Source organism: Sorghum bicolor, chromosome 1, assembly GCF_000003195.3.
Source record: "Sorghum bicolor cultivar BTx623 chromosome 1, Sorghum_bicolor_NCBIv3, whole genome shotgun sequence".
Taxonomy (NCBI): Eukaryota; Viridiplantae; Streptophyta; class Magnoliopsida; order Poales; family Poaceae; genus Sorghum; species Sorghum bicolor.
This window is the reverse complement of record NC_012870.2, coordinates 27550099-27576369: the sequence shown is the minus strand read 5'-3', so window position 1 is coordinate 27576369 and position 26271 is coordinate 27550099. Positions and strand designations below refer to the sequence as shown.

Genomic DNA, 26271 nt, shown 5'->3' with positions numbered 1-26271 from the left:
TTTCACCTTTCCTGGCAACGGTGCCAAAAATGCTTGTTGACACTTCTTAACACAATTACTATAAATAGACTTTTAAACCTATCCCTAGCAACGGCATCAAAATTACTTTATATCACTTAAGCTAGGTTATCAACCCCAGCATGATGTAGAAGTGTTGCTATTAAATCTATATGTTTTTCTAGAAATAAATAATAAAAGATCCGCAAGTGCACAGATAATACCGATGTAGCATTTTAACCGAGAGTAATCCAAGTATCGTTATTTATATTTTTTACCACTAGGAAGGGACTTGCAATGGATAATGAGCAATGAGCACTGCATGGAGATCTTAACTATATCTTTATCTATCTCTCATGTAGGGTAAGTGTCATATAAGATAAATAAATAATATAAATATGAATAATAAGTGACATAAGATAAATGAGAGCATATAGCCACATATAAATATGATAATCATCTCAATAGATTACTCTAAGTCTATAACACTAGCAAGGACTAGGACGATCTACAAGAATAAATCCTAAGTACTCTAACTATATTGTCAAAGCATACATTGATTAGTGTAATTACACCTAGCATCATCGTAAGAAAAGGTTATATCTATGCATAGTGATATTACTAAGAAAGATCATGAACATAGCAATCACTTTCCTGTAATAATGGTGCTCTACAAGCCTTATAATTGGGAGGACTAAAAGGACTCAACAGGACTGTCACTCCCGCGATCTACCTCACGATCCGGACTATAAGGGGTAATCGTAGATAAATACGGTCTAGGCACCTCGCCTACACAATATCTACCACTTACCCATCGGTCTAATGAGTAAGCGCTATATGATCCTATGCATAAACATAATTCTAATCTAACTATGCTAAGCATATAATCAAAGTAGACTAATAACAATATAATTGAGAACATAAGCAAATAGAATAAAGTCAATTCTAATATAATCAAATAGATCAAAGTCATATTTATAGTAGCAAGAACTAATATGAATATCACAAAAAAGAATAAAAAATTACCAAGAACGAAGATAGATCTAGACTCAAAGCTAGGCTTGACTCCTTCTAGATCTATTCCTATGTGGCTATGCTAAAGAACTATAGAGATCTAATTGAGATGATGGCTCTAGACTTCTCTTAATTCTCTATTTGAATTCCTCAGAGAATAATGAATTCCTCTTCTCCAGGGGGTCGTGGTCGTATTTATAACCCCCTAAGAAGCACCACAGCCCTCGCATCAAACCGACTTAAACATACGATCAAGATTACTCCTCAAAGGCGGTGAAGGCAGGATCCGCGAGGTTGAAGCTGATTGGTTGTAGCCCTCGGGCGCCCGCCCCTTCCCTATGGTAGGTGGGTCCCAGCTTGTAGGGCGTGGCTTTCTAGTATTTCTGAGTTGAAGTTCACGGTATTCTCTCTATGTAATTCTGACATGTGGATCTCCTTTTGCTCTTATTCTGATAAGCCCTGCAGAAATAGACAATGACCAAAACTTGTAGAATTCTATTAGTGATAATCCCTATAGCTAGATGGTATTCTGATTTTAGTCCTTTCTCATGCTATGTTGACGGTTAAAAAGAGTACTTATCCATCGTCAACAATCTACAGTGTGCTAGTCAATTTGATCTGTAATTGAAAAGGAGAAAAGCAAATATTAAATTATAGAAGCTGCTGGTTGCTGCCAGATAGTTCCAAAATATATGGCTTAAAATAGCCGTTGATCAGAGGAAATGGACTAAAAAGTCAACTCCTAACATTGCTTCGATGATGATAAAATAATTATGATATTTATTATTCGTTAATCCATCATAATTTTGTATCATGACTTAACTCATTTAAATGCTCTTCAAAGCGAATTGTATAATTATACTATGGGTGAAAGTGACTAGATGGACTAATTAGTTGATACCATGTGTATATGAGAAAAAATAGCTTACATGTGTTTATTTTTTAATCTATTAAATAAACGATAACCTACTAAGACGGGTCTGAAGACCTGCAGTCTTAATAAGTTATTTTATAAATGCATTAAATTTATATCCACCTGGTCTAAATGCCAGTGGATCTCAATAAATTCAACACATATTACTAGTTTGTTCAATATTTTAATCGAATCCAACTGGATCAGCTATTTAGCCAATACAGGGTCCATAAGGCACGAATAAGATCTATCTATTTTATCATAATCAAATTTGGATCTAGTTAAGTTTAACTTAATGAACTTGACAGTGGGGTTTGAAAATACAGCCGACAAACAAGTGATATTAAGCCAAATTTTATTCTATTTCCAGATTAATTTTAATCAAGTAGATATCTTGAACGCACAACATGTAACAATCGAGATCGACAAATTAGTTGATGTAGGCTTGGTTGATTACTTTGATAATGATCAATGTTTATTAGAGTTTGTTAAGATAGTTTGACAATTAATAGAGTTGAAGCTTAATCTAATTTGTCAGATTTCGATTGGGCAGAATTTTTTTGCAACAAATAAAAGATTAAATACGAACAATATTGGTAACTTAATGAATCTACCAAGTTGCCAATCTAGTAGAGCCGATAAATAGCTTAGATCAATTACTTGTAAGAGATTGAAGCAATACAACCTTACAAATATGATATAAACTGATAAATAGCTCAAATCAAGTTTGGCACGAGATCAACTGACGCAGTCATGACAACTAGATATGAATCGTAACAATACTTACAAGCAAACCGAAGGTCGAAATCAACCGAAGGTCTTGTCGAGATCTACTTTTAGTCCTACTCTTAAGGTTTGTGGCCGGAGCCGTACAATAATCGGGCCTTTGATATTTATAACCCAAAAACCTAAACATAAGTCTTAACAAAATATGACTCCTAGAAATAAAAAGGTAACTAGGACTCCAAACTTTCCCTTTCCCTGTAATGAAGTCTGACATGTTCTCTTCCTTTACTTGTCATGATCTGACACACCTCAATCGACTATCACTGTTTAATCCTCTGTTTAGTCGATCCAACAAACCAGTCACCTCTCCTTCCGTGGAGCGACCCCACAAGCAGTCCCTACTCATAAAAATTTGGGGTCAACACTTGCCCCCCAATTTTGGGATAAAATTGATTTTATTCCAAAATTATTAATCAACCGAATCCGACCGGAAAAGACACATTGATGTGTTTACTACTCTGTCACTCCTCGTTTGCTGGTCCTAAAAGCTAGGTCTTCCTCCCAGAGCCGCCATCAGACAAAAATTCAAACCTCTATTTAGTCGATCCAACAAACCAGCCACCTCTCCTTCCGTGGAGCGACCCCACAAGTAGTCCCTAATCATAAAAATTTGGGTCAACAGCGCCCTTTTCCAGTGCACGCGCATAGACGCACAAAGTGACGACGCTGCCCAATCTACCCCTTCAACGATGGTGGTGCTGGCGGTAAGGGGAAAACCCCGATAGGTGCTCCCCAAACTCCCAACGCCTCTGTGTTTTCTCTTAGGGTTAGGGTTAGGGTTTGTTGTCCAGATCAAAAACTGGTTTCTTTTCTTTTCTGTAATCTATTCTTTCCCCATAACTCAGATCTACATGCTAGGTAGGCAACTGATACCATTGTTGGCTGCGCCCCTACTCGAGATCAGGTTTAGGGTTTGTCGGTGGAGAATGGCGGCTCACTGTGAACCTCGTATTGAGAGTCTACTGGCCCCCACCTCTTTATATAGCATAGTGTGACAGGAGCCCTCTAGCCATAGATGGGTTGGTCGCCCCCGATCAGGGCGCGAGTCAAGACCTGATTAGGCCTTTGGACCTAATCGGTAGGAGATCACTCTAACAAGCTTTAGTCCCTATCACATTGGATATTTTGATGTTAATTAAAAATATAAAATATAAACTAATTACAAAACTAATTGCATATGTTCTGACTAATTCATGAGACGAATCTATACCTAAATGATGCCACATGCCACAACAATTTGCTCCCCGGTATTAAATGATACGACGTAGCAGGCTCAGGTACCTAAACCATACACTGAGATAAGTCTAGAGATCTAAAATAACATTTTGACAGTTTGGGATCTAGATGATATACAAAGGGCCTGTTTGGTTTTTAGCTAGCTAAAATTATTTTGGTGACTAATAGAACTAAACTATTTTAGCTCCTTTTAGTCAATGTGTTTGGAACTTTAGCTACTCAAGTGACTAAAATTTACCTAGCTAAAATTTAACAAGGGAACTAAACAGGGCCAAAGATAAGTTTGATGGCCCAGAAATGTGTTCTAAGTGTTTGGGAATCTAGTGACATGACGGGGACAAGTTCAAGGACCGTTATCTCTGTTTGACACTCGTGCAGAAGTCACCGAAGAGGATGAATGGGCCTGAAATACGTGCTCCAGTCCGGGAGCTGATCGCAAAAACTGCAGATTGACTGATCCAATCTCATTCACTGTATCAAGTACAAACCACAGGTGCAAAGATTAGGATACACAAGATGCACATCGCAAACACGTCTATAGTTCCATTTACAAGGGGTACAGGAGAATCGTTAGTGGCTAAATACTACAGACAAATAAAACCTGCGCAGCAACCAGCGTCTTGCTCTTGAAGCGATACGTGAACTGGAATACAGACGCTGTATCTGCAGTTGATTTCAGGAGACAATGATTTGGTGCTCGAAACAAAATGCGGGCAGTGCTCCTCCGATGAGTCCAGTTCTGCTATCATGCACTAAATAAAACAGGGAACTGGACACCGTTCCCTTGCAGATCAGCAGATGAATAACTGGTTAGCGTAGCAAGATGCCTATTGTATCCATCTTGCGTCTCAAGGTCACAAAGATGTTTCTCTTTTTTCAGATGGAGTATGAAAAATCCATCCGACGATTATTTTGCCATGCTGACGAAGTAACTAAATCCCTTTTGCTATACTATTACTATACACCACTTTTAAAATCAGATGCTCTACTACAAGCTTCGTTAATAATTGATCAATGGAAGTCTGGCTGCCCAGTTGAGGTCAGGCACCGGTGCCACATCCGACTGTTTGGATCGACAAACCTCGTGGATTTGATGACTTCTGGTATCGGCAAGTAAACATTGTGTGTGTTGCACACCCCGGTTGTGATGCCGCTAAAACCCGCAAAGGCGCCGTGAACCTGCAGGATTTACACAGAACGACAAAATGGTTAGGAACGAAAATGCAGGATTTTGTCATAAGGCGGAGAGGCAGCAAGGAGAAATGATATCTTACAGCATTCTGACCAAGCACGGTGCACAGGATGGCATCAGATGCATTGGCCCGCACAGCGCGGAGCATGTACGTGGGATCAATATACTTGATATCAGAATGGACTCCTATATCCTTGAAATGGGACTTGATCTGTGGCAAGGCGTGACTAAAGTTAAATAAGGTTCATCAACCGTAAATCCAACACAGGTAAATCCATTCCACCAAGTGCTTCATGCCCATTACAGTGGCTGAAGACTAAACTGGACTAACCTTCTGCTGAAGGTGGACACCAATGTCACTAAGAACCATGTTCCCTGATGCGTCAGTTGCATTTGACTTTTGAAAATATTCCTGAAAATGCATCAGAACATTACTTCTTGAACAATTTGTATAACCAGAAAAGAGAATTACTTAAACTGGATTTCTCATATTATACACGAGCAACCACAGTAACAACATAAAAGACACCAAAACTGGTGCTAGAGGTAGATTATCTTTTAATGCAACAGGATCTAACCTGTCCTGCTCCTTCAGCAACACAAACCAGAGCAAATCCCTTGGTCTCTATCAAGTGCTCGAGATGTCGAAGAACTCCGTTTGGTCCATCAAGAGTGAATGGTACCTTCATTTTGGTTACCAATGATTTGGATTAACCAGTGTAGTACATGGGGATGCATAAACAATAGAAGAGTTCGGGCATGTTTGGATTGCAGCCTAAGGTTGCCACAGCTAAGCTTAGGCAGTCACAGTTTTCTTTGCCAGTGTTTAATCAGCCTAACTTCTTGGGTCCTGTTTGGATCCAAGGAGCTAACAGTTAGCTCTTATTTTTGGATGCCAAATAAGAGGGCTAAACATGGGCTAATTGGTGGTTAGAACCCATTAGCCCATATTTAGCCAATTATCACAAGATGGGCTAATTTTTAGCCTTGAGATCAAAACAGGGCCTAGTTAGACTGAACCAAACGTGCTCTTCATACCTCAGGTATCAGACAGATATCTACTTGGCCACTTGACAGGGAGGCCTGCATTGTGATGAAGCCGCTGCTTCTTCCCATCAGCTTGACCAATCCAATGCCATGAAATGCAGAATGTGCCTAAGTGCAATAAAATGTTAACCACAGACACTCTGTGCATACATTTCATAAGATTTATATGTGCTTGATAGACCAAGATGTTGCTGAAGGAATCACCTCAATGTATGCAGAGTTGATAGCTCTTTGTGCAGCTTCCACTGCAGTATCAAATCCAAAGGTCTTGTCCATCAGTAGTATGTCATTGTCAATAGTTTTGGGGACACATACAATCGATACCTGCAGTTTTCTCTTGCGGCACTGCATTAAGAATGTTGCGGCATAAGTAGTCATGGAAGTATGAGCCATTCTCACATGCTATATTTATCCAGAACAACAATTTTTTAATACTATATGAGAGGAACTCAGATAAGCTACCTATTCATTACAAAGAACATTGGATTCAATATACCTCATCATGTATAGCATTAGCTCCAGCATGTGTTCCATTTCCACCAAGTACAAAGAGCATATCAAGCCTCCTAGCCTGAATGTGGCATGTCAAAATTAAGTTGATGAGTCTTTCAGTTAGTAATAATTGTAGACATTTTGCAATGTAACTGAAGGGTATATACTTGCCTGAATACTGTCAACAATGTCTGAAATGTTTGCACCACCGCGGGAGACTCCTAAGAAGCTACCACCAGCAAGATTGATATTTTGGACTACATGCCTAGAAAGCTGAATGAAAGAAAAGAGTAAGTTCCCTTCAACAGGTCTATCAACGTTTCCAGATTAAAATGAAGTAGAAAAGAATCTTACTGGCACTTCTGATAAGTGATCCTCAAAAAATCCACGGAACCCATGCTGTATCCCAACAATGTTTTTCACCCCATATTTTTCAAGTGTAAGCACAATCTACAAGAGAGAAAAATTGATCAAATTCAAAGCTTAGAATGTTGTTCTCTACAATGCAATTTTAAGAAATTTTGATTCTAAACAATACAAGATCCACACCAGTTCTAACCTACCTGCCGAATGACATCATTGAGACCAGGGCAGAGCCCACCACACGATACAATCCCAGCCTTCACATATTGAGGCTCAAAATATATTTGTTTGCGTGGACCAGCACGGTGCACCCTGGAAATGATAATAAGTTACGTTAGGGAAATAAAAATAATTTCTACACTAGAAAATTTGAATTCATGTAGTGGCACCACCATTGCTCAACCCAGCTACAATCAGGGTCAATGCAGTCAGCTCCAGCAGAAGTTGGTGAGGCAAACTTAATAACCTGAAGAAGCAATAAGTTTGTAAGGGTAACTTCTAATCCATCTACTGTTGTTTACCTGACTAAACAAGTGAGCTTGCATACTTGACTATTTCCTAGAAACAGAAAAGTCCCATTTTCTTTTCAGAAGCAGTTCACATTAAGCAGTATCACAAGCATAGCAAGATTGATCCTACATGGCAAGAAAATCATTGTTTATTTGTGTGTGTTTTACGTAAAGACGAAGACACTTAAAAGTTCAAGACATAAATATATATTCACTGTATATTTATCTCCCAGGTGAAACAATTATATATAAAGAATGTTGTGCTATATATAACTCAATCTAGAAAGTAATTTATTGTGGACACAAACATGCCTCAGTAAATATATAACTCAATGCTAAACGCATACCTTCAAAAGTGCTCTGTCATCATCATTCACATAGCCGTTCCATGATTCTTGCATGGTACCATTCACATTCTCAAGGGGGGTCCTGTTGTAGACAGAGTAACAATATCACACACATCAAACAGATCCTAAAAGACATTTTGGTCACAAATGGTACAAACTAGGATTACTATGAGACTAATCATACATAAAGGAAAGGAGGGAAATATGTCACCTGCTCTTGAGAGAAAATGTAGTTGGCCTCGGTTCCACATCAATTACATCTCTCAAGTGTGGCAAGCTGAAGCGCTTATTGAAATCCTCTTGAAACTGCTTCTTCCAATCTGGATTCGAGAAGTCTAGTTGCGGTTGATCCACGGATATGGCTCTAGCAACCAACTGATATGTCCTTGATTTCGTGTCATATCCCACCCATCGCAATCTACTGCTGGTGGGTACTCCGAAACGGCCCAGGTACTTCTGGCCTGAACTAATAGAACCAGCGTAGTCCATGGGCGCTAGTGCCATTGTTTAGATTGCTCAGCACGCTAATATCCTGTGGGGCAGGTTCCAGCTTGCTATCAGTATCAGGTCGAGATTATGGTAAAAGCATAATTATTAATAAAGCTCCCCGAAGAGCACCCTCGAGTTCATGTACATAAATTAGAAAAAAAATCAGAAAAAAATAGTAGAAAGAAGAGAAGACACGAGTATATTCCTACAATACATGGAACAAAGTGAGCTAATCGTGTTGTTGAAAAGGCGGATGATACATGCACAGTATGCTCCAACAATATTGGAGTTCCAACGAGTAAAGATGTATGATTTTCCATCTGCGTACTGGACTACTATACCGAAGTGGGAAAAAAATCATAATACGACAGACCAATGCAACTTCTCTTTTGCCGGGTGGAAAGGCGAGGAAAAAAAAAGAATCTATCCCCTTCCCACTGAACAACCAACCAATAGAACAAAATTCTAGAATCAGTGTCGTTGCCTGCCGCAAGCTCACAAAGCAATCACAGCAATCGCACCAAGAAACGACCAAACCTGCCGGCCGCGTCAGCAAATCGAACCGGACAGAAGGGGTAAGATATCACCTCTGATCAGCAAACTCACCTCTCTCCGCACCTAAAACGAGATTCGCCGGAGATGCCTGGCTGCGGCACACGCACGAGGTGATCGATGGACAGATGAGACGGGGCCGAAGGGGCTTGTTGTTATACGGCTCTAGGGGAGGGAGGACGCGGCGGCGGAGACGCCGCCTCCTCGATGTCTCCGTCCTGGTTTCTTGGGAAACCTGTAAATTTTGTTTGTTCCTGAAACAACGAGGGATAAAATGCTGACTTGTTTTTTTCTTTCTTCCGCCAAGCGTCAAGAACAACGAGGAGGAGGGATCGACGGGTTGCTGAGGAGAAATTGTTGCCGAAATTTGACGGGGTGGTGGCCTGGTGGGAGGAAAGAGGAAAAAGTCGGAGCGCTGACTGCCGTGCCATGAGGCTCGTGTTTCCGCCAAGCACGGGGGGTCCTTTTCGGCCACTCTTTTTCTTCAGTCCGATTCATGTGGTCGTCGGTTGGACCGAAATTTCATCAAACATATGAAATTATTAATATTCACAATACCAAATAAATATAATTAAATAAATTATATAATGTAAAATATATTATAACTGTTAACTACCTAATATTTTTAATAATAAATTATATTGTCTTATGCAGCATATAAAAAAAGAGAATATCTTGCATAGTTGCTTTGCTAAATTCTAATAGACATTGGGTATAGCTAAAACATCATTATCTTCTTGATAAAAGATTACTACATTATCACCTTTATGGTACCATTGAGATTATTCGATTATCAGAAATATACTAGAGCTTATCAATCATAGACTCACCAAATTTTTCTGGCCAATGTTGCATGTTAGTAAATGTTTAAGAGAGAAATTAATTGTTTTATAACATTATTCTACTAACAACAATAACATGTACCGTAACTGTAGGCTCTTACCCATAGTCATAGTAAAAGTAGACCTGGATTCAAAATTTGTAAACCTGTCTCTAAAACACAATGATCCCAGTTACAGAACATGACGCTGTCTTTGGCCTTTGCATTTAAGATTTTGTTCCAGCGCACACTACCGGAATCCGCCTCTTTGCCGAGTGTCTAGAGGTCACTCGGCAAAGAAAATACTCGGCAAAGAGCTTCTTTGCCGAGCGCTAAAGCAAAAACGCTCGGCAAAAAAAAACACTCGGCAAAGAGGGTTCTTTGTCGAGTGTCAAAAAAAAAACACTCGGCAAAGACCCTCTTTGCCGAGTGTTTTTTTTAACACTCGGCAAAGAACCCTCTTTGCCGAGTGTTTTTTTTACACTCGGCAAAGACCCTCTTTGCCGAGTGCAAAAAAAGAAACACTCGGCAAAGAAAATTTCAAATCAAAATTTGAAGCCCTAAACAAATTCAAATCAAAAAGTTTTGAACTACAAAGTTGTATAACTTCTCAAGATCTATAATCTTTATTTTGGCCATTTCTTCATTTGGTAAAGTGAAAATAAATTTGTTCACAAATTTTATCTTGAGCTCTTATAGTTTCTAGAACTACAAGAGAGAGATATAAGATTTGTGAAAAATATTAGAATTACCGTGTCAGATGAGCAAATGATCAAACAACCAAAATAAACTTTATAGATTTTGACAAGTTATGAAATTTTATAGTTGACAAATTTTTTCATTTGAGTTTATCTTATCATTTAAAACTGCGTCTTTATTTGAAAATTTTTAATTTTGATTTTCTGAAATTACATCGGATGAAAAAACTTCCTAGATAAACTTTGTAGGTCTCGAAAAGTTATGAAACTTTGTAGTTGATAACTTTTTGATTTGAAATCATGTTGTCATGCAAAAACTACGTTTAAATTTCTAAAATTTGAAATTGAAATTTTGTAAACGACCTCAGATGGAGAAACTTCCTAAATGAAAATTATAGATCTTAAAAAGTTATGAAACTTTGTAGTTGACAACTTTTTGATTTGAAATCGTTTAGAGGCTCAAATAATCAATTTACATATGATTTAGTATGATACATGAGGAACCAAAACGTAATGTAATCACAACTGATGGTCTGGTGCAGTGGTGAAGGAGGGAGCTCCTCGAGCTCACGATCGCAGGTTCGAATCCTGCTCGTGGCATATTTGTTGATTTTGTACGGTCGCAGGTTCGAATCCTGCTCGCGGCATATTTGTTGATTTTGTAGGAAAAAAGCTGAAAAAAATGTGGAGGGTGTGCCAGCGGATGCTAGCTGTTGGGCAGCCCTTTCAAAAAACAATTTTTTTTTCTATTTTTTCGGCTTTTTTTATTTTTTTTCTTTGCCGAGTGTATTTGGACCTTTGCCGAGTGTTTTCGACACTCGGCAAAGCCTCTATCTCCCGTAGTGAGCCTTTAATTCTCTTGAGCTTCACAAAACTTGTTATCCCCTTTATGCCACTCTTTTTTGTGGTTGTTAGTAGCATCAAGAGAGAAGCAGCACCGGTGAACAATGAATTTCATCCCATGGTGAATGAAGCTAGAAAGGTTAATAACTGTGGATCTGGTCCTTAGTTCTTTCACAGCTTATGTCTATTGTTTGCAAATTATAATATGTTGATCAATTTTAATAGCATTGTGTGGGTTTGTCGAGTGAGAAATGGTCAATCTTTGTGAGGTAGTGAATTTGTGTTTGATGAGAATTTGTGTTTGTTTCATCAGTTGATTTGTTTTTTGTCCTATTATTTATATTAGTTTTATGAATTATTTCTTCTAGGCACCGCCATAACATTAGAACAAACAAATATACTATAAAACATCGTTAAAGAATTTATCTATAATATATGTATTTAGATAGATGTACAAAATGTTGATATCAGAATGTGCTTATTTTGGAACAAATAGAATGCATCAGAAGATAGCTAAAGCTCATGTCATATTTGATCGAAAAACTTTATTGTATATTCGACTTCTACTAGCAGATGTTATACATCCAAGTTAAAAAATTGTAAGAATTAGCATGATATATTGTACTATATCAACTAAGCATACCTCCTCCGCTAAAAACTATGATCCACTATTTAGAACACTAGATTACATTAATTCTATATAACAATCACACCAAAAACATCGCTATAACATCAAACTAACACCCGCCTAGGGGCCTATACGAGCCATCCCTAGGTCTAGAAAATGTCTTTGCTGCTCTTTTTCTCACCATCGCCATACCTCCGTCTAGGGCCTCTCTCCTTCTTCCTCTCTGGTACAAAATTTTCTCTCCGGAGGTAGAAAGGAGAGGGGACCTATCTCTCTATTCTAGAACGTTGGATCTTGTCATTGGATCTTACAACATGTCTAATGTTTGGGAGTTGATCAGTGGATCCAGTATAAGAAATGCACTCTGACTTCGGTGTTCAATAAGGCTATGTTTATCTAGAGCATCAGCTACATAGAAAAATTTAGATAGACTATTGTAGCTTATCTATTTTAGATTTTTTTCATATGTAATTTGGGGACGCACTATGCCAAATTTTAATATAGTTCCCCTTCACTTTTTGCAAAAGAAGTTGTAAATTTAATTGAAGTTAGGTGTAAATCCAGTACACATTGTTAAAATAATTAAAATTAGGTGTAGGGGAGATGTTTTTCACCTTGATATTAGTTTATATTTCCTTCCATATATGCAAGAATAAAAATATTTAAAAGAAAAGCAAAACAACTAATGGGGAAAAATGATTTTCACCCGGGGATAGATCAATTAATCTCTATGAACAGTCTCAACCAAAAACTATGTGGTAGTTTCTATACTTATCAAATTATATAGACACTATACATAAAAATTATATTTTCAAGGCACCGTTTCTTCAAAATAACTTTTTATCTAATCACACGGCTTCTATCATCTACCTAATCATATGATTATACAGTACAACATAGACACTTATAACACATGCACGGTCATCCCCTATGAACGTACATACAAACTCTACCTCTGTAAGCATTTTTAAAATTAGATGTTTAAGATTGACAAAGTCATTATAGATGTTTCGTTGTCGGCAGAAACATCGTTTATCACTAAAAGCAGTTAGGGCTATTTAAATAAATATATTGTCGAGGGTATCAGTAAGGGGTATCCTAACTAATGCACATAATGAGATTACCCGTACGTAGGTCGAGGCCCTCAACTCGACGCTCTAGTCAGTCATACGTATAGTCATCGACGACCGCAGCCTCGAAGACGGAAAAGGCGTCGGGCGAATCGAGCAGGGCTCGAGCGCCAGCTACCGTCGAATACGGAAACAGGCTCGAGCGAACCAGGAGGCGTCGAGCGCAAGGACGCCGCCCGCCGCCTGACGCGCGCACGGGAACCAGGGCATTTAATGCGCCTGTCACGTTCTCACCTAACACGCCAGTCGCGGGAAGCGTGATGGGGAACAGGCACCCGTCCCGTCATTCTTTTTGCAGCCTTCCCCACCAAACAACCCAGAGCGTGTCAGGGCACGGGAAGTAGGGATGGAACGTCTAATCAGGACCTCCTCGAGACATTCAAGGTCAGCGCTCTGGATACCAGGGCTTTACAAGGCGTCCGACCCTCGACCAGACATGTTTCCTTCTTGGGGAAGGGTTGGGCGTCGACTGACAACTCTGCGACCACTCCGACGTGTCCGCCTCTATACCGTACAGGCGTGCAACCGGCGAACCAGTCCAAGACGGCGCACAGAGCAGGATACCGGGGCACGCCTAATCATCATCAAGCTACCAGGACGAGACGGCTCGAGACCACGCCAGTACGGAGGCCTCGAGTAGGTCCACGCGCCATGCCTCTATCGACCCCTACTTTGACACCTATACTTGTACCCTGGGCTTCTCCTTGGAACTATAAAAGGGGAGGCCCGGGAGCGAACACAGGGGGCAAGACATCACGCAACACTACACCCATACGCAGTAGAACTTCCACCTTACTCCATAGCATGCTTGTATTCACCCCTGTACAAGCACTTAGGTGCAGAATAATACAAACTCTCTCCCCCCGCTGGATGTAGGGCCTTCTCTTGCCCGAACCAGGATAAATCTTTGTGTGTCTTTTTGCATCACTATCTGGGAAAGGGAGCACGCATACAAATTCACTCGTCGGTGTGACCCCCCCGTGAGGAAAAACACCGACAGTTGACGCGCCAGGTAGGGGTCCTGCGTGTTTTTCATCGATTTCTCATTCTTTTCCAGATGGCCACTCTTTCTTCACCGATTCCGCGCTCCACGGTGATTTGGTTTGGGAGTCTCGAGTTCGTGTCTACTGGCTCCGGCTATGACATGATCTTGCTCTCGATCAAAGGATCGGGAGGAGCCCGCGTTGCGCCAACCCGGATGGGGGCCCCGAGACGTCCTCACCACCACGCCTCCCCGCCCAAGAAGAGGCGTGGACAGCACCACCATCGCCCTTCTACCTCGCCACGACCAGCAGTCCGTGCCAGGCAGGAGACGGCACGAGAGCCGATAGCCCCGCGCACCACGGGCACGACGGCTCAGTGCCGCGAGGACCACACGATGACAGGAGGTGACGCGCCCCGCGCACTCTCCCCCACCGCCAGGCTACTTCCACACGGGCTGTTCGCCTCAAGTGGAGCCTTGCCGTTCGGCCTGGACAATGCCGCTGCGTCACTCGCCAGGGCGATATGCCCAAACGCCCAGACGTACGTGGAGAGACCGATGGTCCTCCCACGCGACCCTGAAGCATGGCCACGGGCATCCGAGCAACCAGACTTCTCGCAGGTACGAGGCCTCCGCCGCCTGGGCCCTGAACGGTACACGATCACCTCCCTCAGGCAGAGGCTGCTGGAGGAAGGACGCGGATGCTTCTACGCCGCCGAGTCAGACTCCGGCTCGAAATCCGACAGCCACGACCCTACTAGGGAGTGTTTCCATGTCGACGGAGCGGTGGAAACCACCAACAAGACACAAGACGCCGTTGCAGGCGGGCGAGCCCCTGCAGCAAGGGAAGACCCTAGGACGCCTGGAAATGACGGTCAGGTCGACCCCCCTCTGCAAGAAGACAGAGCCGCGCATATTGCGCAGCTACGAGAGCTCAAGGCAAAGCTTGACGAGGACCGCGAGCGCCTTGTCCTGCTTGAGCAGATCCTCGAGCAGGACCTGCCTTACCCACCTGGCGGAAGTGTCCGCAGATGAGCTCGAGAGGTACACCGGCAGATCGTCGGAGACGCAGAGCCAGAGCAGCCCGTCAGCCGTTTCCCTCGAGCAGGCCAGAACGTTGTGGCAGCAACAATGCTACTGCGAAATATGCCGGAACCATCGAACTCCCAAGCTCGACGCATCCGAGACGAGGTGCAGACTTTGCTCCAGGTGGCAGCAGTTCAGCAAGGCGAAAGCTCGGCTTCTCGACGTCGAGGATCTGCCACCGAAAAGCGCGATGAGCCAGCCCAAAACGAAAAGGAGGTGTCAGTCCATCAGCAGCCACCCCCTCAAGGGAAAAAGACCACGCTCGTTCTCTCCGTCGACAATCAGCGTCGACACGACGCGCGACGTGACATTGAAGAGAATCGACGCCGTCGGTACGGGGACGCGGAAGAGCGCGGTTACAGTGCCCATCGTGGCGGGAGGTACGACAGCGATGAGGACCGGATGGCTCCAGAGCCACCAGGCCCACGGGTATTCAGTAGGGCAATCCGCAGCACGCCGCTGCCCAGCCCGTTCCGACCCCCGACCAGCATCGCAAAGTACAACGATGAGACCAAACCAAAGCTGTGGCTGGCAGACTTCAGGCTGGCCTGTCAGCTGGGAGGTGCTCGAGGAGACGATCGAGCCATCATCAGACAGCTGCCGCTCTTCCTCTCCGACACCGCCCGCTGGTGGCTCGAGGAGCTTCCAGCCGATCAGATCCACGACTGGGTCGATCTGGTTAGAGTTTTCGAGGGTAATTTCAAAGGAACCTACATACGACCTGGGAACTCGTGGGACCTTAGCAAGTGCAAGCAGAAGTCGGGAGAAACTCTTCGAGAGTACGCTCGACGCTTCTCAAAGCAACACACCCAGCTGCCGCACATCCCTGACCACGACGTCATCCTGGCCTTTGTCTCTGGTACCACCAGTCGAGACTTGGTGCGGGAATTAGGCCGGAATCGCCCACAGACCGTCGATGAACTGATGGACGTGGTGGACAACTACGCGGCAGGAGAAGAAGTGGTCGGTGCCTTCCTCAGCTGTGAAGGAAGGAAAGGCAAGCAGCCCGCCGACGATGACGAGGGCCCCAGTCGAGGTCCAAAGAAGAACAAGAAGAAGAAGAAGACTCGGCCGTTCCAACGGGAAGACCTCGACGACGATCTCGTCGCCACCATGGAACGCAAAAAGCCTCGAGCCCCCTAGATGGGGGCATCTTCGATAAGATGCTAGAAGAGTCGTGCCCTTACCATAAGGGAGGAGCCAACCACAAGCTCAAGGACTGTCGTATGCTGAGAAAGCATTTCGACGGTCTGGGGTTTAGGAAGGACGCGCGCGATGACCCAAAGAAAGAGAAGGGCGGCAAAAAGGAGGACGACAAGGATGATGGTGGTTTCCCTGCCGTCCACGACTGCTACATGATCTACGGTGGGCCCTCGACGCAGTTGACCACAAGGCAGCGCAAGAGGGAACGCCGTGAGGTCTTCGCGGCGAGGATGGCGGTGCCTCAGTACCTCAGCTGGTCGAGCACCCCCATCACCTTCGATCGAGAGGACCACCTCGACAAGGTAGTTGCCCCTGGTGTCTACCCGCTCGTCGTTGACCCCATCATCATCAACACCCGGCTCTCAAAGGTGCTGATGGATGGCGGCAGCAGCCTCAACATCATCTACCTCGAGACCCTCGACCTCCTAGGCATCGACAGGGCGCGGCTCCAGCCGAGCGCCGGTGGCTTCCACGGTGTCGTACCAGGAAAGAAGGCATTGCCGGTGGGCCGAATCGACCTACCGGTCTATTTTGGCATGGCGGCCAATTTCAGAAAGGAGACCCTCATCTTCGAGGTGGTGGGGTTCCGGGGCACGTACCACGCCATCATCGGGCGCCCGGGCTACGCCAAATTCATGGCCATCCCCAACTACACCTACTTAAAGCTGAAGATGCCCGGTCCCAAGGGCGTCATCACCGTCAGCTCCTCCTTCGAGCACGCGTACGAGTGCGACGTCGAATGCGTTGAGTATGGGGAAGCAGTCGAGAGTTCCATTGAGCTCGTCTCAAAGCTCGAGGCCCTGGCCACAGAGACTCCAGAGCCCAAGCGCCACGCGGGCAGCTTCGAATCGGCAGAAGGGACCAAGAAGATCCCGCTCGACCCCAACGGCTCTGACGGCAAGGCGCTGACGATCAGCGCCGACCTCGACCCCAAATAGGAAGCTGTGCTCGTCGGCTTCCTCCGTGCGAGCGCCGACATATTTGCATGGAGTCCCTCGGACATGCCGGGCATACCGAGGGAGGTCGCCGAGCACTCCTCGAAAATTCGAGCCGGTTCCAAGCCAGTGAAGCAACAGTTGCGCCGCTACGACGAGGAGAAGCGCAAGATCATTGACGAGGAGATTCAAAAGCTTTTGACGGCCGGATTCATCAAGGAGGTTCACCATCCCGACTGGTTAGCAAATCCTGTACTAGTTAAGAAAAAGAATGGGAAAATGAGGATATGTGTCGATTACACGAGTTTAAATAAAGCATGTCCGAAAGTTCCTTTTCCATTACCACGTATTGACCAAATTGTTGATTCTACTGCAGGATGTAAAACCCTTTCTTTCCTTGATGCATATTCTGGTTACCATCAAATAAAAATGAAAGAGTCTTACCAGCTCGTGACATCTTTCATTACACCTTTTGGGATGTATTGTTATATAACCATGCCGTTCGGGCTTCGAAACGCGGGAGCCACATACCAGCGATGCATGCTTCACGTGTTCGGCAAGCACATAGGGTCGACGATCGAGGCCTATGTCGACGACATCGTCGTCAAGTCAAAGCGTCGGGGAGACCTAATCTAGGACCTCGAGATCGCTTTCAGCTGCTTGCGCGCCAACCAGATCAAGCTCAACCCCGAGAAGTGCGTTTTCGGCGTACCTCGAGGCATGCTCCTGGGTTACATCATTTCCCAACGCGGCATCGTGGCCAACCCCGAGAAAGTCTCGGCCATCACGAGAATGGGGCCGATCCGAGACGTCAAGGGCGTACAGAGAGTCACGGGATGCCTAGCGGCGCTAAGTCGTTTTATTTTGAGACTGGGAGAAAAGGCGTTGCCTCTGTATCGACTTCTGAAGAAAGTCGAGCGTTTCTCTTGGACCCCTGAGGCCGAGGAAGCCCTCGAAAACCTAAAGAAAACACTGACCTCAGCACTAGTCCTGGTCCCACCTCAACCTGCGGAACCGCTGCTCCTTTATGTTGTCGCGATGACCCAGGTCGTCAGTGCAGCTGTGGTGGTCAAGAGGCAGGAGGAGGGGCACGCATTGCCCGTCCAGAGGCCGGTCTATTTCATCAGCGAGGTGCTCTCGGAAACCAAGGCACGTTACCCCCAAATCCAGAAGCTGATCTACGCCGTAATCCTCACCCGACGCAAGCTGCAGCACTACTTCCTCGGCCACCCCATCATGGTGGTCTCGTCCTTCCCCCTGGGCGAGATCATCCAAAGTCGGGAGGCCACGGGAAGAATCGCCAAGTGGTCGGTCGAGCTCATGAGTGAGACTCTCACTTATGCGCCCCGTAAGGCTATCAAGTCGCAAGCCCTGGTGGATTTCGTCACGGAATGGACAGACTCCCAGCTTTCCCCGGCCCAGGTTCAGTCGGAGCTGTGGACGATGTACTTTGATGGTTCCCTCATGAAGACAGGAGCTGGGGCCGGCCTGCTGTTCATCTCGCCCCTAGGCATTCATATGAGGTATGTCATCAGGATTCACTTTGCCGCGTCCAACAATGTTGCAGAATACGAGGCCCTCGTCAATGGTTTGAAGATCGCCATCGAGTTAGGAGTCCGACGCCTCGACGTTCGAGGCGACTCCCAGCTCGTCATCGACCAAGTGATGAAGGCCTCAAACTGCCACGACCCGAAAATGGAGGCGTACTGCAGGGAAGTCCGTCGACTCGAGGACAAGTTCCATGGCCTCGAGCTCGTCCACGTCGCCCGACGCTACAACGAAGCGGCCGACAAACTCGCCAAAATCGCGTCGACTCGAGGCACGGTACCACCTGACGCGCTGTCAAGGGATCTTCACAAGCCATCCGTCGACTTGGGTTCGGGGGCTGGCGTCGAAACCGCTCCTGCCCAGCAAACCCACGCCATCGACACGCTACTGATGGCAGCTGAGGTAACAGAGGTGGAACAGCGTCCCGGTCGACCGTTCGACTGGCGCACGCCATTCCTCGACTGCCTAATCCGCTGTGAGTTACCAGAAGATCGATCCGAGGCCCGCCGTATCCCTCGATGGGCCAAATCATATGTAATCTACGGCGAGGACAAAGAGCTGTATCGGCAAAGCCCGACGGGGGTCTTGCAGCGTTGCATCACCATAGAAGAAGGCCGAAAACTCCTCGAGGACTTACACTCGGGGGCTTGCGGCCATCACGCTGCTCCGCGGACCCTCGTAGGGAATGCCTTCCGACAAGGCTTCTACTGGCCAACGGCCGTAGCTGATGCCATCGAGCTCGTACGCTCATGCCATGGATGCCAATTCTACGCCAAGCAGACGCACCTGCCTGCCCACGCTCTCCAGATGATCCCGATCACGTGGCCGTTCGTGGTATGGGGGCTCGACTTAGTAGGGCCTCTACAAAAGGCGAAAGGGGGGTACACCCACTTGCTGGTGGCCATCGACAAGTTCTCCAAATGGATCGAGGCTCGACCCATCACCAATATCCGTTCCGAGCAAGCCGTCCTTTTCTTCACCGACATCATCCACCGGTTTGGGATTCCCAACGTCATCATCACTGACAACGGCACTCAGTTCACCAGCAAGAAGTTCTTGGACTTCTGCGATCACCATCACATCCGTGTGAACTGGTCTGCGGTAGCCCACCCTCAAACTAACGGCCAGGTCGAGCGTGCCAACGGCATGATTTTGCAGGGGCTCAAACCAAGGATCTACAATCGCTTGAAGAAATTCGGCAAGAAATGGGTCGAGGAGCTTTCCTCGGTCCTATGGAGCCTAAGGACGACACCGAGCAGGGCCACAAAATACACCCCATTCTTCATGGTCTATGGCTCTGAGGCTGTGCTCCCAACGGACCTGCTCGAGTATGGATCCCCTCGACTCAAGGCATACAACGAGCAAACAAATAAAGAGACTCAAGAGAACGCGGTCGACTAACTCGAGGAAGCTAGAGACATGACCCTCCTCAACTCTGCTAGATACCAGCAGAAACTTCGACGCTACCACGACAAGCACGTGCGCAAGAGGGACTTGAACGTGGGCGACCTCATCCTACGACGGCGGCAAAGCAATCAAGGACGCCACAAGCTGACTCTACCTTGGGAGGGTCCATATGTGGTGGCCGAGGTCTTCAAGCCGGGGACATATAAGCTCGCGGATGAAAAGGGGCGATCTTCACCAACGCATGGAACATCGAACAGCTACGTCGATTCTACCCCTAGAATTTCAAAGCTTTATATGCCCATGTACTTTCTGTACCAAGGCTTTGTAAATGAATGCATGAATAAATAAGGTCTTCCCCTCGAGCAATTTACTTTCTCACAAGTCCAAATCTCGACGTTAGAAGGGAGTACCAACTATGACCCATCATAGTCGATACCCCCTCGGGGGCTAGTAAGGGGGTGCCCCCCCTAAGCGTCGAAAAAACAAATAACTCTTTCGTTCCTATCAAGTAATCTTGTATGGTCGAACAGTAGAGGCACCTCGAGCCCCGTAAGGGTCGAGAGACGACGAGCCTGAGAACTCCTACGCCCCCGGGCTACGGAAACTCTACTCGCTCCCTCACCCCTAAGGCAATCGAGATCGCCTTAAACAAAAGACCAAACAAAGAATACAAACATAGACGCAAAGGGAAATAGAGGAGCCTCGAGTGGAGAGACAGATAAACATTTGAGAAACCACTTAAAGACATTTCATAACTTAAAGACAAGTTAACAGAGTACTATACAAGGGGCCCCAGGCACCCAAAGCAGGCTCGCAGGCCTTAGTCCACATCACGGTCCTCACCACCCTCGCCTGCGCCTGAGCTAGTCTTAAGGGAAAGTACCTCGGGCTCAAATAGCTTGGCCAGCCTCTCCCCAGGGACCTCCGCGTCGTCGATCAAGGCGTGGAGCCTCTCCTCGTTTTCCGCGTCAGTCTTGGAGATGTCGGTAACGAAGCCATGAGACACCACCTCCATATCGTAGGAAAAGCCCGAGCAGACAACTACCATTGCCCGCTTTACCCCGATATGGAGAGCGTCCCGCACCTGATCCCTCAGCGTCGCGCCTAAGTAGCACAGCTGATCGACCAGCGCGTCGCCTCGAGCTTCCTCCTTTGACTCATCCGCGGGCTCGACCTCCCAAGAGATCGAGAGATCGCTTATCGTCGTCCGCAGTCGACGGTTCAAAGCAACCTCCCCCTCGAGCTGGGCCTTGGCGTTGCGAGCCTCGACTTGGGCGGCCAAGAGCTCGTCTTTAAGCCCTGTGAATGCCAATGCAAAAAACTTTAGATAAAACCAAGCACACCTTGAAAAGAAAATCCGACAATAGAAACGTACCACGGACACTCTCCTCCAGAGCTGTGTTCTCGCCAACTAATTTGGTGTTGGCTCTCTCGATCTCTTTGTTGGAGCGTGCTAGCTTAGTGTTGGCAACACGCAGATCCTCGATCGCCTTGCCAGCCTGAGCAATAGCTCCATTCTTCTCCAGCAGCTCCCCCTTCAGACGATCGATGTCGTCGGAGAGGCTGCGGGATCGAGCCCGCTCCACCTCGAGGTCTTCGAGGGCCTTCTTCTTTGCTTCCTCCGCGGCGCTCCTGGCAATCTCGCTGTTCACACACTCCACCTTCATCCTTTGGAAGGATTCTCGAATGGAGTCCAGGTCGGTCTTAAGGAGACCCTTCTCCTTGTCCAGGTCAGCAATGGCATTCTTGTAGGACAGGGCCTCCTCCCAGGCTTTAGACGCGGCCTCCTCGACCGCCAGAGTCCGCTCCCTCAGCAGCACGGCCTCCTCCACAGCCTTCCTTGAGGCCTCTCGAGCCTCGGCCAGGGCAGCCTCCCTCTCCTTCTTCTCCTCCTCGAGCGCCAAGAGCTCTTTATAAGCCTTGAGGAGTTTCTCCTGTGACTCTAGGAGTTGGTCCTTGAGGATGGGGAGCTGCTCCCAGCCGCCTCTCGTGGCGTGGATGAAGCTCGACTTGATACGGGAGGTCTCTTTCAGATCCTACGAACCGGTAGTCAAGCAGTTAGCACACAAAACCAAATGCTCTATAAGGATTAGGGGCTAAAAGACTCTTACAAAGTAAGCCGACGCGAGCCAGTTGTTAACCACATCAGACAGGAGCCCCACCGTGTGCTTCATCCACAGGCGGAGCTCCTCGACGTGCTCCCATTTCTCCGCCTCCTTCCGGTCGTCCAAAAAGATGTTGGGTTCGGACGGGTCGGTGGAAGCCCGGATGCGGATCCGGTCGGGACACCAGTTCTCCATCTCCTGGTCGGCGCGCGCCTTGACGCCTCGGATGAGCTCCTCGACGGTTTCGAGAGACCCCCCGTGGCGCAGGAACAGGTCAACGAGAGAGGGGAACCGCCCGTCGTCGTCCACCGTCTTCCACGTCCCAGTCTTGCTCCCACCACTGCCTTCCGACGTCCCGATCTCATCTTCCTCGGAGGGGACGCGCTCCTCCCACGATCGACGCCCCCGGAGGAAACCCGGCGCGATCCCGTCCATACCGTAGATCGTCCTCCTGATCTCAGAATCAGGGTCAGCGGGAGTGCGCATCATGCAGGCGAGCGCCACTACGCCATTCGCCCGCCCTGATTCTGCAGGGATCGCGGCCGGCGCCCCCGGACAGAGCCACGCCGGGGTCGGAGGTCCAAAAGCCGGCAGACCCTCCTCCTGGTTTCCAGGCTCCTACGGCACTTCCAGCTCCGGTTGGGGCGGATCAAGCGGCTCTGCCAGCAGCTGGCCCCCCTGCTGCTGCTGCTCTTAGAGCTCCTGCGGCTCCGGTCGACGTTCCTGCTCCTGCAGTTGCCGCCGCACCTCTTGCTCCCGCTCCTCCTCCTCCTTCTTCCTCTGCTCCTCGATGGAGCGGAGACCGGCAGGCCAGGGCGCCCGTCTCGCGACAAGAGAGGTCGGGGCCTCCTCGTCCGTAGGACGGGCATCCCTCGAGGTCCCGTCACCACCAGACCCATCACTTATGGTAATAGGATCCCCCTCGACCCCCGATCGGGGAGGCTCGGGGGCTCCCTCCTGCCCTTAGGGCCGAGGCGCCTCGGCTTGTTTTGGCGACGACGGGGCAGGCTCACCCGCCAGGGGACGGGGTGGGATGCTCTCGGTGCCGGTTAGTGGTTGAGGGTCGGAGGAGCCTATAGAACGCAAAACAAAGGTCAGTCACTATGGTGGCCGACGTAAGAACAACACAAATCCCATGAATAAGCTGCTAACCTGAGTTCTTGGAGGCCGCTCCCACCTTGAGCCTTTTCGCCATTGAAGGCTGGGCCTGCTCAAGCGTCCGCTTCAATCTGAGGAAAGAGGAACGGTCATAAAGAAGACCGTTATACAAGAAAACGCAAAGAATCAGGAGAATAAGAATCACAGCGTTGAAGAACTTACCCCACAGGGAGAACAGCTCGCCTGCCGGTACCTCGACCGGTGGGCCTCGAGCCACCCCGCGTCAAGGCCCCAGGCCCCTCGAGGGCAGGCGCTGATCTTGGCCCGGCGTCTCCCGCCGGGCGAGCACCGGGACTAGCGCTCCTGCGGCCGGTCTCTCCCTTCTCGGAGGCCGCGGCGTGACCGCGGGTCAACGGCCCCGTCGCCTGGGGCTTAGCCCGGACACCTGCCTTTGGTGTAGGGGGAGGTTGGGGGCGCGGGGCGGCCCGACCTGTCGCGGGCGCAGGAGGGGTGTCAGCACGGGGGCAGTGAGATCCGCCTGTCCCCTCCTTTGGCGCTCCCATCCGCGGGGCGACGACGTCGCCTCGAGGCGAACCCTCGAGGATCCGGTCGAGGCGAGACGCCATCCCCTCGGAATCGTCGTTGTCGTCATCGCCGTCCCCACCATCATCCTCACTGGGGGATTCTTCTTCAGGCTCCCCCCTCTGCCTAGATTTAGCCCGACGCGCCTCTAGCGCTTGGCGGTCGAGGTTCTTCTTCCTTTTCCCTTTCTTCTCAGAGTCCCTGGCGGACTTTTGTTTCTCGGCGGACTGGCGCCGTTTGTCACGGTCGACTTCGTCCTCCTTTACTGGAGGCCTCGAGGACCGGACATCGATTTGTCCCTACTAGAACAAAGGCAAGTTTAAAGAGGGATCGGAAAAAAATCAAGAATCAGAGCCATGTACAAGAAAGGAACGTACCAGGTCAATCGAGCCCGCATCGGGCCTCATGGGGAAGCCGTTGACGTGCTCGGGCTTGAACTCACCGGCAACGGCCGCCCTAACCCGGGCCGCGGCTTCATCATTCGCCAAAGCCTCGTTGGACATCCGGTATGCCTCGAGGTCCCGGGACGAAACGCCGGGTCCCATCTCATCCATCCTCAGCGGCCGAGACATCAGCGGGAGAACTCTCAGACGATGAACGGCCGAGAGGATGAGAGCGGCAGACAGGCCCTCTAAGCGTAACTTCTTCAGGGCGTCGAGGAGGGGGTCGAGCTGCGACTGGTGGACTTGGACGACGCCGTATGTCCAGTTCTCCGGGCGCTCCGTGATTAGGCGGCCGGTGTAGGCAGGAAGAAGGCCGTCGTCGTTCCGCAGATAGAACCACTGAGAGTCCCACCCGGCGTGGTTCGACGTTAACCCCACCGGGATGTACTCACGTGGCCTCTCCGTCTTCCCCGTCTTCAGCACCAGGATCAAGCAATCGGCCCGCACGGGCTTCCTCACTCTGGTGGCTCCAGCGGGGGCGTTGAAAAGCTCGCCCCTGTAGAGGTGGAGCCACAGCTCCCAGTGGGGCATCATCCCCAAATAACCCTCACACACCGCGACGAAGATCGCCGCGACGGTAATGGCATTTGGGGAGAAGTGCTGAAGCTCCACCCCGTAGTGGTGGTAGAGCGCCCGCATGAAGCGGCTCGGCGGAGCACCCAAGCCGTGGCGGTGGAATTTGGCAAAAGAAACCACGTAACCCTTGGGCGGCCTGGGTTCCCGGTGGTCCGCCGCCGGTGCGATCCATTCCGGCGATGACAACGATGTGCGACGGCGCAGGAGACCCTCCCTCTCGAGCTCCAACAACCGACGTTCTGTCATCAACGACGGGCGCCAGTCGTCGGCGGCGACGAGTCTCACAGGCATCTTGGACGGAAGGAGGGTGGATTCGCTACTGCTCGAGGGGGTGCACGCGTGTGAGATAGCGAGAGGGCTAAGGCAAGAATGAAGACAGAAGGCAGAAGGGGAAACGACGGTGATGCCACGGGGTATTTATAGGCAGCAACCCGCCAACGGATAGATCCACTAAATGAGGTAACTCCCCCTGTAAATGCGCCGCCTAACGGTCTTTTTCCTCCTCACAGACGGGACACTCCGAATTCTGCGCCGGTACCGTGTCACAGCGGCTCCCGCCTGAAAAGGCGTGCCCAACGGGCAAAAAGGCGAACCGTCGTGGCCTCTTCCATCCCTTGTAAGCCAAGGAATGCACCCATGAAAGCCTTGAGAGGTCGCAGGCTGACCCGCCGAAAGGGTTCGACAGCCGATCTCGAGCACCAGAGTCAGGGATCTCCAGCGAGTGGTCGAAAATCGAGGCCCGTCTCAGAGACTCGTTGGAGATGTCCAAGGTAGGGTAGAGACAGTCGAGAGGAATCCCCCCGACGGGAGGCATCGAGCCACTGGACTCTATCAAACGAGACCAGCATCCCCGACCACGTCGACCCCGCTTTATGAGAACGCCTCCGGGCTACAGCTGACCCCCTCGAAAGGGGTACAGGTTCTCACTTGGACTACCCGTAGGAGCTCAATCTGGGGTGGATGACGCTCGCTCTATCGAGAGCACATCGAAACCCCCGCGCAAAGCGAGCCAATCAGAACCTTCCACCACTGGTATCGACAGCGTTTTCGCAAATTAGGCAACGTAACCCTCGAAGGAGTCAAAAAAAACTCCTCCAAGGGCTCGGGGGCTACCCCCGCGGGGTCGCTCGTGCGCCCCCACAGAAATTCGACCGCGAAATAAAGCCTCCACTCGAGCGCCAGCGCTCAAATGGAGACTCGGGGGCTACTGTCGAGGGTATCAGTAAGGGGTATCCTAACTAATGCACATA

The 26271-nt window shown here is 48.3% G+C and overlaps 1 protein-coding gene across 1 annotated transcript; it reads right to left on the bottom strand.

Annotated features, from left to right (window-relative positions):
- On the bottom strand, positions 4378-9398 carry LOC8057789 (ATP-dependent 6-phosphofructokinase 5, chloroplastic). Its single transcript, XM_002464594.2, has 14 exons — positions 8992-9398; positions 8108-8428; positions 7897-7978; positions 7433-7506; positions 7241-7352; positions 7032-7127; positions 6849-6950; positions 6682-6756; positions 6390-6530; positions 6177-6293; positions 5717-5821; positions 5470-5550; positions 5221-5349; positions 4378-5125 (listed from the first exon to the last, which is right to left on the bottom strand). Exons 2-14 carry the CDS (start codon positions 8398-8400, stop codon positions 4958-4960), a joined length of 1575 nt encoding a protein of 524 aa, XP_002464639.1. The 5' UTR covers positions 8401-8428; positions 8992-9398; the 3' UTR covers positions 4378-4957.

Bases quoted from the DNA above. Each gene is read 5' to 3' on its own strand.
- LOC8057789 (XM_002464594.2), bottom strand. From the start codon at position 8,400: ATGGCACTAGCGCCCATGGACTACGCTGGTTCTATTAGTTCAGGCCAG. The intron at 7,353-7,432 runs GTGGTGCCACTA...TATCATTTCCAG, and splicing joins TGTAGCTGGGTTGAGCAATG to GGTGCACCGTGCTGGTCCAC. The intron at 7,128-7,240 runs GTAGGTTAGAAC...TCTCTCTTGTAG, and splicing joins TCAATGATGTCATTCGGCAG to ATTGTGCTTACACTTGAAAA.